This window comes from Taudactylus pleione, unplaced genomic scaffold (assembly GCF_031769625.1).
Source record: "Taudactylus pleione unplaced genomic scaffold, aTauple2 ptg000092l, whole genome shotgun sequence".
Lineage (NCBI taxonomy): Eukaryota > Metazoa > Chordata > Amphibia > Anura > Myobatrachidae > Taudactylus > Taudactylus pleione.
In genome coordinates, this window is record NW_028284494.1 from 3,053,111 (window position 1) to 3,071,128 (window position 18,018).

General features: G+C 44.7%; 1 protein-coding gene across 3 annotated transcripts in view; it reads left to right on the plus strand.

Annotated features, from left to right (window-relative positions):
- The window catches only part of PDE4D (phosphodiesterase 4D), a 968,852-nt gene that overhangs the window by 596,589 nt on the left and 354,245 nt on the right, over positions 1–18,018 (plus strand). Inside the window, exons 1-2 of one of the 3 annotated variants that reach the window (XM_088469387.1) lie at positions 14,819–14,998; positions 15,840–15,884. The exons of the other annotated variants lie outside the window; for them this stretch is intronic. Of the exons in view, the coding sequence (XP_088325513.1) occupies positions 14,910–14,998; positions 15,840–15,884 (134 nt within the window). The 5' untranslated portion in view covers positions 14,819–14,909. Of the gene's footprint in view, positions 1–14,818; positions 14,999–15,839; positions 15,885–18,018 lie in introns of those variants that run through there. 3 annotated transcript variants of the gene reach the window in all.

Here is an 18,018-nt window from a genome sequence, read left to right on the forward strand (position 1 = left end):
CGTACTGTACTTTCATTCACAATATAGCATTCCGCCAATGTCTGCAATGCTCTCCTGCGGCATTCTCTCATTAATTGATTTGTGTTTAGAAACATTTTTTTTTTCTGCTTATTTTAAGTTGTGGCGGGTATTTGCTGTCATTGTTTAGTTAGCCATATTGCAGCCTACTGTTGTTTTATATCCGCTTATATAGAATGTAAAGATATTGTATTGAAATTGTCCATTTGTAGGGATTTGTCTCCATCTGCTGGCAAGTTATAGGAAAGATTGCAATTCTTTTCATTTATCAAAATAGTATGATAATATATACTGTCAAACCTGTATAAGTGGAATCTCAAGGGACGGTACGTTTAGTCTCACTTATTCAGTTTCTCACTTATCCAGGTTCAAGAAGTGTTTGTCTCACTAATAGAAGGTTCTCACTCCTGTAAGTCCATGTACAGACATAGAGACTTGTCAAAAACTGTACTAATCTCAGTTACAGAGGTTATAAAGGTGGTCGTCCCATTTATAGTGGTTAATAAAATGTACTAATCTCACTTAAAGAGGTCCTAGCAGCAATTGTCTCAGTGATGCCCCTTTTACACCAGAGTTAAAACTCGGGTTATTGCTGGGTCTACCTGGGTCGCAGCTCAGTGTAAAAGGGTCCGTGAAAAATAACCCGGGTCAAGTGACCCGGCAATCCAACCTAGGTACTGTAGCTACCAGGGTCGGATCCAGGATGAACCGGCTAATAGTGCAGTGTAAACGGAGCAAACCCGGTCTCTGACCTGGGTTGGAACCATATCTAAAAACCCAGGTTACACCCGGGTTTTTGGTGGAAAAGAGGTAATAAAGAGGTTTAATAGTCTCACACTGAGACTGATTCTTCTCGATTATTAGGATTAATCACCTCTATTATACCCCTTTTACACCAGAGCTAAAACCCGGGTTATTGCAGGGATAACCCGGGTTGCTTCTGGGTGTAAAAGGGGAGAGGGTTGGATTCCCGGGTCGAGTGACCCGGAAATCCAACCCAGGTAACTTGCAGGGTTTAACATGGAAACAACCCTGCAGTGTAAACGGCGCAATCCGGGTCACGATAATCCAGATCGTGACGCATGCTGCCCGATTGGCTGGCTTCGATGGCGCTTGGAGATTACGTCATCTCCAAGCGTCCACTGCAACGCAGGAAGAGTCGGGTCACTGTAGACCCGGCTCTGGTGTGAACGGCGCCGACTTGGGATATCCTGGGTTGGCGCCGCATGATGAAAGGGTTAATTTCCATTTCTGATTCGGATTGGAACCCCCAGGTCAGACCGGGAACTTTGGTGTAAAAGTATAATAGAGGTTTTTCATTGGTGCAAAAATGCCAGGACCTCACAAGCAGTCCAAGTAATAGAGATTTCCCACTTATCCAGGTTCAAATGTAGTTTAATAGCATCTATTGTAGACAAAATGTTGCCAGTTTAAAGGCATGTTTCATTTAAATCCCTTTTTTTTTTTTATTAATTGATTGTGGTTTCATTAAGATATTGTTAGAACGCAAATTAAAAACCAGGCACTAGGGATTCCTGTATTAATAGCACCATGGCTTCCCTCCCTCCCCTGTTCGTCCCATCCTACTATTGGACCCACTTTAAATTGCTGGAAAACTTTGAGACTGTCTCCCTCGATTTCATCACTTAATCTTTGTTTATGTCATTTCTTTTTAACGAACAATTCCCCCCGGGTATGGATGGTAAAGCTTTTCAATCCTGGTTCAAGGTAGGACTTTTTAGAATCGGACAGCTGATGAGTGGAGGCAGTTTTATTCCCTTTGATGAAGTTCGGGAGAAATGGAACCTCCCATCACGGGAACATTGGCGCTATCTTCAGGTGCGCCATTTTATACGCTTGCTTGCTCCTTTCTCAGTTTTTCGCCTACCTCTTACTCCCTTTGAACAACTTTTGCCGGCTCAGCCCCCCCGACACATACTATTTTTATAATTTGTTGTCGGCAGATTCTAGCCTGCCCCTACCTAGTTTCACAAAAGTCTGGGACCGAGAGATTGGGGAAGATCTAGGCGAAGTTAAGTGGGGAAAAATATTTAAATTAGCCCATGCATGCTCTTCCAATGTTAGTGTTGTAGAGACCCAATACAAGCTTCTTTCCCGTTGGTACAGATGTCCGGACACACTCTCTAAAATGGGGATATATGTGCCAAATATTTGTTGGCGATGTTCTAATGCCCCGGGCAACCCTTTCCATATTTGGTGGCAATGCCCTGCACTCCAATCTTTTTGGAAGGCGGTTCTTACCTTATCTGCAAAAATTTTAGGCAAAGCAGTCCCTACAGACCCTCTGTTTTGGTTGTTCCACTTATCGTTCAGACCCCTCTCAAAATATAAGAAATCTCTGCTGTGCCATTTAAATAATGCAGCTAAAACAGTTATCCCAGTAAGATGGCGTTCCTCTTCCCCTCCAATGGTGATGGACTGGTTTAACAGAAAAGATTGTTATATGGATATGGATGATATATTGATGTCTGCTGACGGGGGTTATTAGTCTTTTGGAAACACCTGGTTTCGTTGGATGGATTTTAATGACTCTGATACCTTTAAGGCTATTCTTTCCTGTTCGCCCTCTTCGATTTTATGGGATTGTTTCCCAGTGTGTCAAACTAAGGCCCCTGTTACTTGCGATTTTGGCCACTATGTAATTTCACGCTATACCTATTTTAGGTTTAAGTGGTTTTTTGTAAAAATGAGTTTGCATTTTTGGATCGAAAGTGAGTACTTTTTCCCCTCTTTCTCTTCCCCTCCCCTCCCCTTACCTTCCCTTCCTTCCCTTTGTATTGATGTCTTTTGTTTTTTATTTTCATATTATGTTGGAAAGTATTATTGTTTCTGTAGGTTTGTCTTATTAACTATTGATGATAGGTAATATGATGTTAGATGTTTTTTCAGTGGTTCTGAAAAACAAACTGAATTTTTCCTTTTTTTCTATGTAATGATAGCTCTGCCACTGTTTTTTCTTTTTGAATGTATTTCTATTTCATTGAATTCAATAAAATACAATTTGCATTAAGATATTGTTAGAACAATCAACAGCACCTATGTGTATATTTCTGGAAAAAAAAGGACCAAGTGACAAGTTCACTTTAATTTTATTTGACATATAACTGATTAATGTAATAAGGACATTTTCATGAAACCTGACAGTATGTTGCAATATAACGTACTTAATTTACAAAACTGATTGTTTAAAATTAAGAGCTAGTGGTTCTTTACAGCATACGATGGGCCTGATTCAGTTGAGCGATTATTTGCTGCTGCACGTGCGCAAAAAGCCCTGAAAACCCCTACGGCATATGCGTTCCCCTGAGTGTACGCAGAAATACGCTGTTCTGTACAGGACCACTGGCATTAGGAACAGTGAGGCGTCACCATGGGTATTCCTGGGTGGTGAATGGAAGGTGGCCTGAAGTGGACGCAAAGGTTTTCTCATGGGCACATTTTGGGAGTGCTATGGGCATGTCAGTGTACGTAGGTGCAAGTGTCATTGGTGAACGTGATGATGCGCCAATGGTGGGGTTGTATTTCAGTACCTACTCAGCCAATCACAAGTTACTAGCATTTAAGTACTGCCTGTGTTTGGCTCAGATTCACAATTCATTCCTATGGGCATTTCAATGGGCTTTTTTCCCATTGAAATGGGCAAAAATGGTCTTGTACTGTAAGTGTATTTGGATAGCTCTAAAACCTGAACTGTTGAGGAGCCTTGAGGACTGCTTTTGGGAACCTCTGATCTAGTAGTTAAAATAGTTGAAGGGATTCTTTCTATAGACATAGTTATCAAGCCCTATATCATGAGGTTCTGCATAGCCGATACACTGTCTGTCTCCAAGGCAAATTGGCCTTTCAGCATTCTACATCTATGTCTGTGATGCTCTTGAATACTTATTTGTAAGTTTTACTGTTGGTTCCATAGCCATACAAGGTACAAGATACAGTTCGTTTTGAAATCAAGGCTTAAGACTACTCTACGGTAATCTTAATTGTAAGCTGCTTATCTCCCTGACCTCACTGAGACCGTCTGTGTTGGCAGGTATAAATATAATGATTTAAAGAGAGAATACAAACTAAACAGAAGTGTAAGCTTAAGGAAATAGGTTTCTCTGCTTCTCGTCTTAAGAGAACGTCAGTACGGGATGTCATGTCTTATTGTGTATATAATTTTATGTGTGGCTCCACCGAAACCTTTGAGAAGGGAAATGTGTGCAGTTTTCTCTATAAATAGTAGATTTCAGAACTCATGCGTTAAGTTCATGCCTGCGTGAAATAGCACTGCTCCCTTACTACAATCATAGGTTTCTGTTCAGCGCCATGAATGGCGTGGGCTCATTTTATAGAAGTGTCGTAATGCAGCACTTAGTATAAATTATTTACAGAAGTCTGATGATTGCAGTCATTTGCACACACAATGTGACGCTTTAGTTTCTGTCCTGCCAAGGTGACTCAAGGTGATTTATGTAGTCACATGTGCATCCTGATAAGAGTTACTGTAACAGGCTGTGGTAACCTGCTCCCCAATATCCCCTAGAATACACCTCCCAGCATACTTTTAATAATAGAGATTTTGTTTTTATCTGCCCATTCTGTAACAAGATTTTGCTCATGTTCCACCTATTATACCTGTAATATGGTTTGTGGTATGTTAGGTCGACGTTTAGTATGTTAGTATGTCGACATACATCAGGTTGACATGAGTTGTCATGTCATTTCGACATGTCAATATGATAGAAGTTCAACTTGATGTCCCTGGTGGCCCAGTGTCCACTTTACCTGGTTCCGGCGGCTCCAGCGTCTTCTTCCAGGTCGGTTATGACTAGAATAAAGGGCTGCAGGGGACCTGTGATGTCACACCCACGTGACCCGGTATGAAAGGGGGAGGGGCGGGGATGCTAATGGAGGACCAAAAGTGTCCCCTCGCGGGCTCGCTTCGCTCGCCACAAATATTTTTTCCCCCTCTGCCCTCGTGGATGGTAACGCAGGAGCGGTCCAGCTCTCCTGCAGCGGTCACGTAGCTGTAACGTCACAGATGTCCTTTCTCCAGGTCCCGGTGATCACGTGTGCAGCAGTTCCGGCACATACGTTCAACAAGCAGCAGTTCTGGTATTATTCCCCTATCCCTAAGCCTAATCTCTAGCTAACCCTCCCCCTAGTTCCTAATAACACCCCTTCCCGTCACAGCCTAACCCTAACCTCCCCCTGCAGTTTATCTTTCCTGGCCTGGCGCCGGCCTTACCCTAACCATCGTCATTCTGACAATGTTGACGTTTCACATGGCGAAATTGATAACATATCGACATTCTGAGGATGGGATTTACTTCGTACGGAATGGGAAACCGTCGCTTCTTTTTATTTTTGCAGAAGAAAGCATTTTGCCGACAAAAGAAAGAAAGATTCTGCAACATTGTATTTTGGCGACAAGTTTCTGCAAATGAACCGTGAAGCACGGCCAGGCTAAAGTCAACTTGCGAGTAGGCAGTAGGTTTGAAGGGAGACCCATTCCTCTCCTGACTGCTGTGAGGTTCATTTCCTGTTGGTGTGAGGAACTGATGTTAAGTAGTCTCAGTAACAACTCGATTTAGCCTAGAAGTCAGTGACGGGAACGGTTATGCCAGGGATGATTGAGCCACAGTTATGGTGAATTTGAGGCTGCAGCAACAAAAAATTAATTAATCATTGAAGGTTTACAATGCGCAAAAGCAACACGGGGAGGATTCTTCCACAACAATGGGTGTTTGGTAGTATATGCCAGGAAACTGGTGACATATTCTTGGTGGAAGTGCCAGATCGATGTGCCAAACTCTAGTCAATGTTATAAAGCAAAATATAGCTGAAGGATCTATCATATACTCAGATTCCTGGACGCTACGGGTGGCACTGAAACAACGTTATTGGCTGTAGGGTGCAAGCCAGAAGCAAGGGCCATGGGGCAGCGAAAGTCCTGCGTTCTGTGTGGTGGCACCAGTCGCACACCCCTAGTTACCGCACTGATTGCAAATTGTTTACTATTACTTTACAAGTTACACTAGCTCTGTCACACCACATCTCTACACAAGGGATGGGACATCAAAAGAAAACATGGGTAGTACCAATGTTTTTAACATTGTCCAAAAAACACACTACTGTACAAAGATCTGCTTAGCTGCAATGGTGTAAACCTAGTATCATGATAGAGATATGTTCACTATCCCGACGCAGGAAATGCCGGCACTTAGAATACCGGCAGCGGAATCCTGACACCTGTCAGAATCCCGGCGCCGGCATCCCGAAGGTAAGTAGTGGGGTTGGGGGGAGGGTTAGGGGTAGCCACTAGGGTTTGAGTTAGGTACTAGGTGGAGGGTTAAGTTTAGGGCATGGGGAGGGGGAGGTTAGGTTTAGGCACTAGGGGGGGTTAGGTTCAGGCATTGGGAAGGGATGGTTAGGGTAGGGGGAGGGTTGTGATATATGACCGACTTATGTCGGTATCCTAACCCTGTCGGGATGCCGGCTTAGGGATTCTGGCCGTTAGGATCCCGATCGCCGGCATCCTGTACTCATCCCATTATGATATTATAACAAACTTTATATACTCAGGGCTGTTGAAACATGACTGGGTACTGGAGGCATGGTCAAATCCAAGAGGCATGGCAATGCCCCCTGCAAAAACAATTAGTTCCTGCCCCCCTTCCCCATCTCCACCTCTCGGCACCCCTGCATATACTAATTACCAGGCTTCCAAAACAGGAGCAAATAGCTCCATGGGCAGAATTCAATTCAACGTGAATAGAAAAGCGCCAGGAAGGAGTTCCCAGAGCTATTCAATTCAGTGCGCTGTTGTGCAGGAGCATGCTCGTTCTCGCGGAATTCTCCGACATAAGTGCCCGACGTAATACTGTTTCCGAGGCGCTAAGGGCAGAAAACGACATTGTGCCAGCAGTTTTGACGCATTTCTGCTCACACCCCAGGAGGGGTGCGAGAAAAACTCCTTCAGTCAGGCTTAACAGTGTGCTGAATTGAATAGCACCGGGAGCTCCTAACCGGCTCTTTTCAATTTGCGTTGAATTGAATTCCGCCCATGAGTTTGGTGTCTGACTGTAGTACGTGAAGTTCAAGTCCCAGTTATGGCATGCTGGGGAATGTGTGTTTTATATACAGGGGGATTTACCTGACGGTGCTGTGAGGATACCGGGCTTATGTGTGCGTTATTTTCGCCTATCGTCATTTACCGCTTTGCAACATACCCCGGTCCCTTTATGAGTCCCTCGAATCGCACAGAAATGACACAATAACAAAGGTACAATGTTACCTTTATTTTACACAGCACACATATAGTCATGTAAAAACAGCAACTACAAACTATATACAGTATATACAGAATTGCCAGTAGTATTAGCCCCACTCTGAGGATCCTACCATGTCCCCAAAATAGTCCTTCAGTATAAGAGATTGGAACAGTTACTCAGCCACACTTACCCACCTGAGCTGGGGAAAGCTACACTTGAGGAGGCTGCTGTGCAACTTCACACTTCTCAGGGAAATGGCTTCTCCGACCGTGACTTGCTGATCCCAGCCGCGTGGCCTGAATGTATCCTCTACTCGCAAAGAGCATGGTGCACCAACCAGTCACCCGGCTCCTGCCAGCACACCAGCCGCACACCTGGGACAGCTCCTGAGGAAGCACATGCTTTGGCTGCGTATCTTTCGCTGGACCTTCTCGGTAGAGCAATGTCCATGGCTGGCAGGATCCCCCGATTCCTGTGCCAGCTCTGCATATGTCCTGCTGCTCAGGCTAGGAACTCCACTGAACAGAGAACTCTCTTAATACCGCTGATTTTCGCACAATGAGGTGAAGAGTCCTGGTATTGGGTGATTTGAATGCTATGTGCAGGTAGCGGGTATGTCTTCCTTCACTCCAGAGGTGAGGATTCTGGTGCCCAGAAGTCTGGCAAAGATTCCTCTGGAACAAAGGGGGTGATTCAGCTTGGGACGGAATTGCAAAGGTGCACGCAAGCAACTTTGCAATTCCGTCGTCCTTGTAAATATGCAAATGCAGCAGGAAGTGTATGACACCCCCTGCTGCATTTGCGATCCAAGCACGATGGTGGACGGCGCCAAGTTGCCAGCCAGCTGAGTAAGCCTCAGCTTATTCAGACTGGCCGGCTTGCAATTCCAGGAAACTGCGTCCGTGGATGCAGCCCCTGGCCATGCCACTCTCGGAAAACATGGCGCCGGCCACCCCTGCACTGCCCCTTAAATGCCTTTGCCTGTCAATCAGGTAGAGGAATAGAAGGGGCTGGGTGTGATCGGGAATCTGCGAACAGCTTGCAATACTGAATTAGCATTGACAAGGGGATTTAGCATATCAGGGCAATAAAACTATACACACAGTAACACAACATGATCAAACTCATTGATATAAGGTCCTATATACACTACCATTCAAAAGTTTGGGGTCACTTAAAAATGTCCTTATTTTTGAAAGAAAAGCACTGTTTTTTTTCAACGAAGATAACATTAAATTAATCAGAAATACACTCTATACATTGTTAATGTGGTAAATGACTATACTAGCTGCAAATGTCATGTTTTTAAAGGAATATCTACATAGTTGTATAGAGGCCCATTTCCAGCAACCATCACTCCAGTGTTCTAATTGTACATTGTGTTTGCTAAGTGTGTTAGAAGACTAATGGATGATTAAAAAACCCTTGTGCAATTACAGTATGTTAGCACAGCTGAAAACGGGTTTGCTCATTAGAAAAACTATAAAACTGGCCTTCCTTTGAGCTAGTTGATTATCTGGAGCATCACATTTGTGGGTTTGATTATACTCTCCAAATGGCCAGAAAAAGAGAACTTTCATGTGAAACTCGACAGTCTATTCTTGTTCTTAGAAATGAAGGCTATTCCATGCGAGAAATTGCCAAGAAACTGAACATTTCCTAGAACGGTGTGTACTACTCCCTTCAGAGAACAGCACAAACAGGCTCTAAACAGAGTAGAAAGAGAAGTGGGAGGCCCTGGTGCACAACCTTGCAAGAAGACAAGTACATTAGAGTCTCTAGTTTGAGAAATAGACACCTCACAAGTCCTCAACTTGCAGCTTCATTAAATGGTACCCGCAAAACGCCAGTGTCAACTTCTACAGTGAAGAGGCAACTCCGGGATGCTGGCCTTCTAGGCAGAGTGGCCAAGAAAAAGCCATATCTGAGACTGGCCAATAAAAGGAAAAGATTAATATGGGCAAAAGAACACAGATATTGGACAGAGGAAGTGGAAAAAAGTGTTATGGACAGACGAATCAAAGTTTGAGGTGTGTGGATTACACAGAAGAACATTTGTGAGACGCAGAACAAGTGAAAAGATGCTGGAAGAGTACCTGACGCCATCTGTCAAGCATGATGGAGGTAATGTGATGGTCTGGAGCAGCTTTGGTGCTGGTATAGTGGGAGATTTGTACAAGGTAAAAGAGATTTTGAATAAGGAAGGCTATCACTCCATTTTGCAATGCCATGCCATACCCCATGGACAGAGCTTGATTGGAGCCAATTTCCTCCTCCAACAGGACAATGACCCAAAGCACACCTCCAAATTATGCAAGAACTATTTAGGGAAGACGCAGGCAGCTGATATTCTGTCTGTAATGGAGTGGCCAGCGCAGTCACCAGATCTCAACCCCATTGAGCTGTTGTGGGAGCTGCTTGAACGTATGGAACACAAGAAGTGCCCATCAAGCCACTCCAACTTGTGGGAGGTGCTTCAGGAAGCGTGAGGTGAAATTTCTTCAGATTACCTCAACAATTTAGCAGCTAGAATGCCAAAGGTCTGCAATGCTGTAATTGCTGGAAACGGAGCATTCTTTGAGGAAAGCAAAGTTTGAAGGACAAAATTATTATTTCTAACCTTGCCAATGTCTTGACTATATGTTCTATTCATTTTGCAACTCACTTGATAAATAAAAGTAAATTTTCATGTAAAACACAAAATTGTCTGGGTGACCCCAAACTTTTGAACGATAGTGTATGTCCAGTACACAGTTCTATCCACAGCAGTATGTGATGCACACACATTACATCTGCATTATAATGGGCTAAGGAGCTCATTCAGACCCGCTCGCGAAGATGCATACTTCTTGCTGCTGCCGATGGTATGCATTGTGTATGCATTGTGCACATGCGTAAGTTCTCAGTGCGTTCGCTTGCTGCACATAGACAGCCCAGCAGAGTGAGTGACAGGAGAAGCCGTTTGTAGGTGGTAACGGGGGCTGGCCATTAAAAATGGGGGAGTGGAGGTGCAAACGCAGGCGTGTCTGAGTATTTCAATGGCGTTTTAGAGGCGTGCATATTTAAAAGACAGCATCATAGTACATGTCACCTGGCTTGTTTGTACACTGAAGTGCTCACATTGCTTGCCGAAGCGTATGGTCAACCTCAAGCACTGCGATCATATCCGATGTTACTCGATGTACCGATGGTTGCATACACTTCCTGGACATGACGTGCACAAGTGGGCGTCTTAAGACAGGCTGCTGGGCGTCTACATACACTATGTGATTGCTCTCGAAATACTGGGCGTGCTAATGCATTGCTGTGCGATTGCATTGCCTACGCAATTTGCACACAAATCGTGCGAGCGGCTCTGAATCAGCTCCTAAGTTCCACTCACACAAAGAGTGTGCTACATGGGCTGGGCATGCTCCTGATTGTCTGTTCTCCCTGCCCTTATACACTGCAAAGTAGAAACAGTCTGTAGAAGTATATATGACCTCCCCTCTCCCCAATACATTGGTAGAACTTTGGAAATAACTTGCGATGGAGAAAACATTGTATCTCACCATTGCAGGGTTGACCATCGGAACAAACCATTCATTATTCTAATGAAACAAAATTTGATTCCATCACTGTGCTACGCTGCTGTGGAGTGATATACATGCATCTTACACCTCATCTATGCAAGGAGCAAAAGCTATTATTTTGAGCTGGATCTTTAGATAGAGCAACTCAACATATGCTTGTAAATATACTTTATTTCCTTTGTATAGGCCCCCATACATAAGCCACAGATCGCTGCATTCCTGCAACCCGGCATTGCAGGATCGGTGAAATCCATCATGTTGGATTTCATAGGTATACCGATCACGATCAAAAAATGATCGTGATTGGCACATCGGTGAAATTTAACATGTAGAATTTCTCCGATCCTGCGATGCATCCTGGAACATCGATGGCCGCCGGTCAGCATTTCTAACTGGCCAATCCGATCGCGAGATCAGACGCTTGATGTATAGATGTGTCCTCACACATCTAGCCTCATTGCGCATTAAACAGCCATGGCATGAGTCGGTAGCTCCGAGCGTCTTTTTGTGCAACTTTTTACAACCAAATGCGTCTTATTCACACAGTGATGCAAATAGCTAGCAGAAGAAGCTTCTGCTGATTAAAATGATACGCAGCATGTCTATGTTCTCTGTGCATTTGCGGGTGTATCTGCTGCATACAAGCCTACTCTCTTGGGAATTGTGGGAGGCTCCCGATTTTTCGAGTAACCCCCCACACCTCCGGAAGAGTAGGCATATCTCCCGCATCCCTCCCACTTCCTAGTGAATTGGGCAGGATAGGGAGATTTTACCTGGCATTTTCGGGTCCGTAGGGAAGGGATGGGGCTCATGGCTCAAATCGCGTAATTTAGCCCTGCCCCCTCACGGACCCATGAATCGCGGGGGTTTCTGTAAAGGGGGTGGGGCTTAGTGTCTAATGTCTGGCCCCGCCCCCCAAAGAGGAGAGCAGCAAGTCCCCTCCTGCTGCTCCCGGAATAATGTCGGCAAGTATGATCTGCTGACACTAGCACGTAGCATTTCACATGCAGATACACTCACAGACGCATAGAGGGCCTGATTCAGAGCCGCTCGTAAGCGGCCGCTCGTTCGCTCCGAGCGATGTTCGCACAACTGCGCATGCGTATGGGTCGTAATTCGCATGCGCCAACCAATCATTGCGGTCGGAAATCGAGCGCTCGCAAAATAGCGAGTGCCTGCTAATTTGAGTGACAGGATGAGGCGTTTGTGGGTGGTAACAGGGGAAGGTGCTTGAAAACGGGGAGTGGTGATATGGACGCAGGCGTGCCAAATGGTCAAAACGGGCGTTTTAAGGGTGTGCATAATTAACAAAGCAGCGTCATCGACCACGTCACTTGGTTGTTTCTTAGCCTGAACTGTTCGCATGATTGCGGTAGGAAAATCCAACCACAAGCACTGCGAGCAGTTCAGACGCCTTTCGATGTACTCAATTAATCTAATAAATAGCGGAGATGACGTAGGATGCGAGCGGCCAGGGGGCGTCTTTACAAAATAGCGAGCGCATGTTTCGTTCGCTCGCTCAGACATAGAGGCGTCAACAGACTGCAATGAGCGAGCGCTCAATTTAAATATCCGGCCCCTTTTTGTGAACGAGTGAGCGCAAATAGCGTCCGGCTCTGAATCAGGCCCAGAGAACATAGGCATGCTGCATATCATTTTAATCAGCAGAAGCTGCTTGTGCTAACTGTTCTCAGTCAATGTGTGAATAAGACGCATTTGAAGGTAAAAAGTCGCACAAAAAGACGCTTGGCGCTACCAAGCAGCTCGGAGCTCCCACGTTATGTTGGCGCGACTTGTATCGCATGGAGGATAGATGTATGTGGACACATCTGTATGGGGGCCTTACGTTTAGAATACAAAGGCACTTCATTCTGAATCAGGCCTGGCTAACCTGTGGCTCTCCAACTGTTGTGAAACTACAAGTCCCAGCATGCCTTGCCACAGTTTCGCTATTAGGGAATGCTAAAACTCTGGCAAGGCATGCTGGGACTTGTAGCTTCAGACAGCTGGAGAGCCACAGGTTGGCCAGGCCTGCTCTAAATGCTGTAACCTGTCCAAAGGGAGAGGGAAAATAAATAATTGCCATGCACCTGCATCTCATTAGCCAGGTCCAAGGTTTCTCATGTCAACCAAGAGTCCTTCAGCACCTTCTCAGGAAAGTATGTTTCTATTGTCATCAGTTTATGATGCAAACATAATTATACTTCAAAGCTGCAAAATACACGAGCTCCGCCATAAGGTAAATTATATGTAGAAACAATTCAAAATACACTCACAAACAGATTACACTCGCAGGAAACAGCTAATCAGGCTTAATCCTCAACAGCAGAAGGCTGGTGGTAGAGATCAGAGCTCTCGCCATGGTTTTGTTCCAGGGGACTAATGATGGCTGTATGCAGAGATAGCTGAAGTGCCTAGTGCTGGTGTGAGTACAGTGCACTGTGTGTGTTTGTACCATATACATTTATAAAACTACCAGGGACAGTCACAGCTATTCTAGAACTGTCCCTTAATATCAGGATATTTCCTTTTTTGTGTTATATATGCAGTTTTCACTTAGTTTTCAGAACTTCATAAACGATTATATATCTTGAAGGTGGGTGTTTAAAATGTCACAGATTATACATTCGGTAAACATATCCTGCTGGAAATTGTTCAGCATCCAAGCCCATCTCTCAGTACTGCCCTGTCTTAGATATAGTGATAGCCATCGTTGGGGTGTCCATCAATGGACCCATCTGTGATTACCATTGATGGCGCACACAAAAAAACACATCTATGGTGAACCATCAATGGTTTGCAACCCCCCATGATGGCCACCGCTGTTGGGGGCACGGCGGGCCACGGGTCTATCAAGATTGGTGGTGAGGTTTAGCGGCTGCCGGAGGGCGGGGCTAAGCTTTGTCCTGTCAAGGGAGAGGAAAACAAAACAAAACATTGTCTCGATGATCAAACTAGTTAATATTTGGTGGCCACCATCAATGTTTTGCAATAATCGATGGATGATGGCCATCCCTACTTAGAAGCACTTGTACAGCTAAAAAGTGACCCTGAAAAAAATGTTTTAAGATTGGAAAACCAAAGCAGCAAAGTCTGACCCTTTATGGAGCATTCTCTCTGGCAAAGACGTTTTTTGAGTGTCAGTACAACAAGGTGTTAAGTATAATCCTCATGCTTGTAATGCTGCATGTTATTATGGCATCTCTCATGGCCATTAACCCCATACATCCCACTTTAATTCATCACGCAGTTACATACAAGGCCATACTGACTAGATTTGCATGGTCACGTTCCCTGTGCTTGCACCTTGCCGTCGCTCCCCCTCCCAGGATTCATAAGAATTGATAAAGACGTACTATAGCCACCCTCTAATAGGAGGACACCCTTTGAATCATTTAAATATCCTGAATGTGCATGTGGGCAAACTATAAGATGCATCACAGCACCCAGTGCTCATTTGCCAAATAATGTCATATCGCAAAGTGCATTTGGATTTTTGAAACGTTCATAAAATGATCAATTTTGTTTTCCATTATACTTGAGTGCTCTGGATCTAACAGTATTTCAGACTGAACATAGGGGACAAAAAGTAAATCAAACTGAAACTATGAAGGTAAATATAAAAATAAATGCATATACAGTATACATATAAGTTAGCTTCCACTTTCTTGCTGCACTACGTTGTCACCCCTGTGACCTGGGCCTGCGCACACTGTACACACCAGCTGCTATTTTTATATACACATAAACTGAGTCCAAGAAAGATCCCCTGTTTAATAATGAAGGCACTGCTCCTGTGAGATCCCCTGTGTGTGACAGCTCATTAATAGGGCAGGTGTCGGTCAGCAGGAAATCCTGGTTATCCCTTGCAGTCTGTATCTACAACCCTCCGTACCTTCACCCTGGCACGTGAGTGCCAGCAGCTTTCCCCAAAGCACCAGGAGGGCTTCATGGTCTGCAGGCTGTACCCCCTCTGTGCCTGCCTGGTGATTTATTACCTTCTGGATCATATTTTGCACACGGCATTAACGTTGCCACACTCATGGCCTTTCTCTGGGATCCAGCCGGAGCCCCCGGCCCTCGTCTGTCACCCAGAACCAAGATGAGGTTGAGGTTTCTAAAATCCTACAGGTAAATATATTTAACTACTTGTGGCACAGCTTAGTCCTGCATGCACTATGACCCCGCCGTTAGCATTAAGGGTTGTTTTGTGTCTAGTAACATTTAAATATGTTTACTGTACTATTCCAACCATGCCCCCGTAAGTGTCATATTATTACTGCCTGCTTATATACGTTTGTATATGCTTGCAAGTATTTGGACTGACACAAACCTATTTAAATGTACATTGCGATATCTGTTTATGTGTGTGTCAAAGGGATTAGCATTTCGTAAAGTGATAGGCTTATACAGTAGCTGCACAAAGTAGTCATAGCTAAATTAATTTACACGCTGCACTACCACGGATTGATCATATCCTTTCTCCCTCAATAATATTATTTATCATTTAGTTCCTTTTATACATTTACAATACATGTATCAGTTTAGCAACGTAATATTCTTCTCTTGCTTTGTAATTTTAAAAAAGTATCATAATGTTTTGAGTTATTAAACACCCATGCTTTTTTAAAAGGTACATCCATTTTTTGACATATGTTATATAGTCACATGCTCACTTTTTGGAATTTATACAAGTTTTGTTTTATAGTAGTTATATAGTAGCCTGTTACTGTGACTTTCGTAGTCATTTGTTATATACTTATTGGCCAGCAGAGATGACGTAACAGAAAAATGTTGAAGACATGTTTGAGATGTACCTTTAAACAATGCATGACCTCTTATGGTTGTGTGGCCTACTGGGTTACATAAATGTACCATCGTTTTACATAGCACTTCTATTATATGTGAAAATGAAAAGAAACTTGTAATATACTTTTGCAGACTGTATGTTGTATCTTTTTTTATTACATAGCTGTAATTGTGTGCTCAGTTCACTCAAGCCTTCTTCAGGAACCTGGTAAGAACTTTTTTTTGCATTGCATTTTAGTGTGCTTCCCCTTTTTATGTGCTGAAGTGGTTTGTGTAGGTCTTTGTGGACCTTTTGTTGTAAGAATTTGTATACCAGTGATAATTATTTAGTGGATTCTTGGAGCAGGGCCTTAAATCTGTATGTTGTACACTGAGCTGGCTCTACTTGTGGCACATAACTACCTTATGTTGTTTCTCTAGTGCATCGATGGGGAACCTCAGGCCCGGGAGCCGTATAAGGCCTGGAGAATCATTTGGCCTGGCCCTCGGAGCTTTTTCTGCTAACCTCATCTAGCTAGCAGGGTGCCTAGAATGACACCCTACAGCCAGAATCTATGCAGCAGTGCCACCTGGAGCATCCTTAGGATGATTAAGACAGTCACACTGCTGCCCTTACAGTTCCCCGGAGCATCCTCAGGATGCTCCGGGCATTGCTGTAATCACCGGCGATTGTGGACCCGTCCCCGTGTGACATCATATGGAGAGGGAGCGTGACCTGCACCGGGCCCGCGAATAATGTTATATATATCAAAATGGCCCTCGGCAGAAAAAAGGTTCCCCACCCCGGCTCTAGTGATACCCACCTGACCATGGGCCTAATTCAGAGGTATATGAAGGGTTGATGCCTCACGCTAGCAGCCAATGTCTTCATTCTGCGCATCCATTTGAGTCTGCGCATGCGTCCTGATGGTTACCGCCAGGAGTCGCAGTACATATTTGGATGCAGAGAGACAATTTCGGTGACCATCTCTGGGTGGTAACGGGGCTATGACTAGCCAGACACTGGTGTGTTGCACTGACACAGGGCTGATGCAATGTTCAATGGTGCAAACGATGCGTCCGATGGCACGTCTTAATACACACAGTGGTAGATTAGCGCCGGTGGGTGTCTCTGTACGAATCCCATCGGCTGCGGCATTAGCACAAAGATGCCGGCATGCTGCAGCAAAAGATGCCTTCGCCGCGGCAATAGTGGGTTACCTCTGAATGAGGCCCTATATGTCTTGCTTATAACTTTATATGGCTGGCCCCTTCAGTAGGGTTCTCTTATAATTGTGTTTGGTTTGTGTTAATGTTAAAAAAAATCATGTCATCACTTTAATACAATGTATGTATGTGTTTGTGATGATCTGACCGCTAATATAGTAGTTTTTGACCAAACTGTCAGTGAATAACCGGATGTGTGACAATAATAATTCCTGATCCCAACCAACGACTGGTCAGTGGGACTGTTGCAAAGTCCAAACTAAATCAAGTGTTTGCTACTCCAAGGAAACCTGCACTAAGTGGCCTGTGTAATGTCTCTCTAATGCTCTCAGGCAGCACACATCATACTGCACATCACACAATTGAGAAGCAGGAGGCACAATGAGGCATTATCGTGCAACCTGCTGTGGGCTCTTGGACCTCCACTTCAGGAACACCCCAAAATAAATGCACATGTGACCAAGGGACATGTTTATTAATGATCGGGTTTCAGACCCGATAATTATAATATCTTAGTGCAGTAATAAATGATGTATTGCCTAGGGGTGGCTGCACAAACGGAGTCGTTCCCGAAGGAACGCCTGCCGAGTGTGGGCGGCCCTACTGACATCACACGTGATGTCAGTAGTGGACTTCCTATTAGAGTAGGAAGTCCACTCGGCATTGCGAGTGCTGAGACCCTACCTTAGGGTCTCCACGCAATGCCGATGGTTGCGATAATCGCGTCCATTGCCAGGCCGCTCGCACTAGCTGTGGGTGGTCACCCATAGCTTTGCGAGCGGCCTGGTGGCCGAAACGAAAAAAAAAACGTCCCACCCTGATTCAGAGCGAGCGCTCGCAAATAGCGAGCGCCTCTGAATCAGGGCCTGAGTTGCGGGGCTAAAATGACACATATCGTGGCATTTTGCCATGGTGGAGACGGGGCCTTCTGATGTGGATAGCCGCCCCCGCCCCCTGAACCTGTCAGCTGCATCTCCTCTCCGGGCTCCTCCCGGAGAGAAGTAAATTAAAGTCGGCAAGCATGGGCAAGGGCGTTAGCTGCCAGGGCCAAGTAGTAAAGTCAACATTTTAGCAGCCCCATTTGAAACTTATGTTGGTTACTTTTGCTGTTGAAAACAGAGGACCGCAGTAGATGT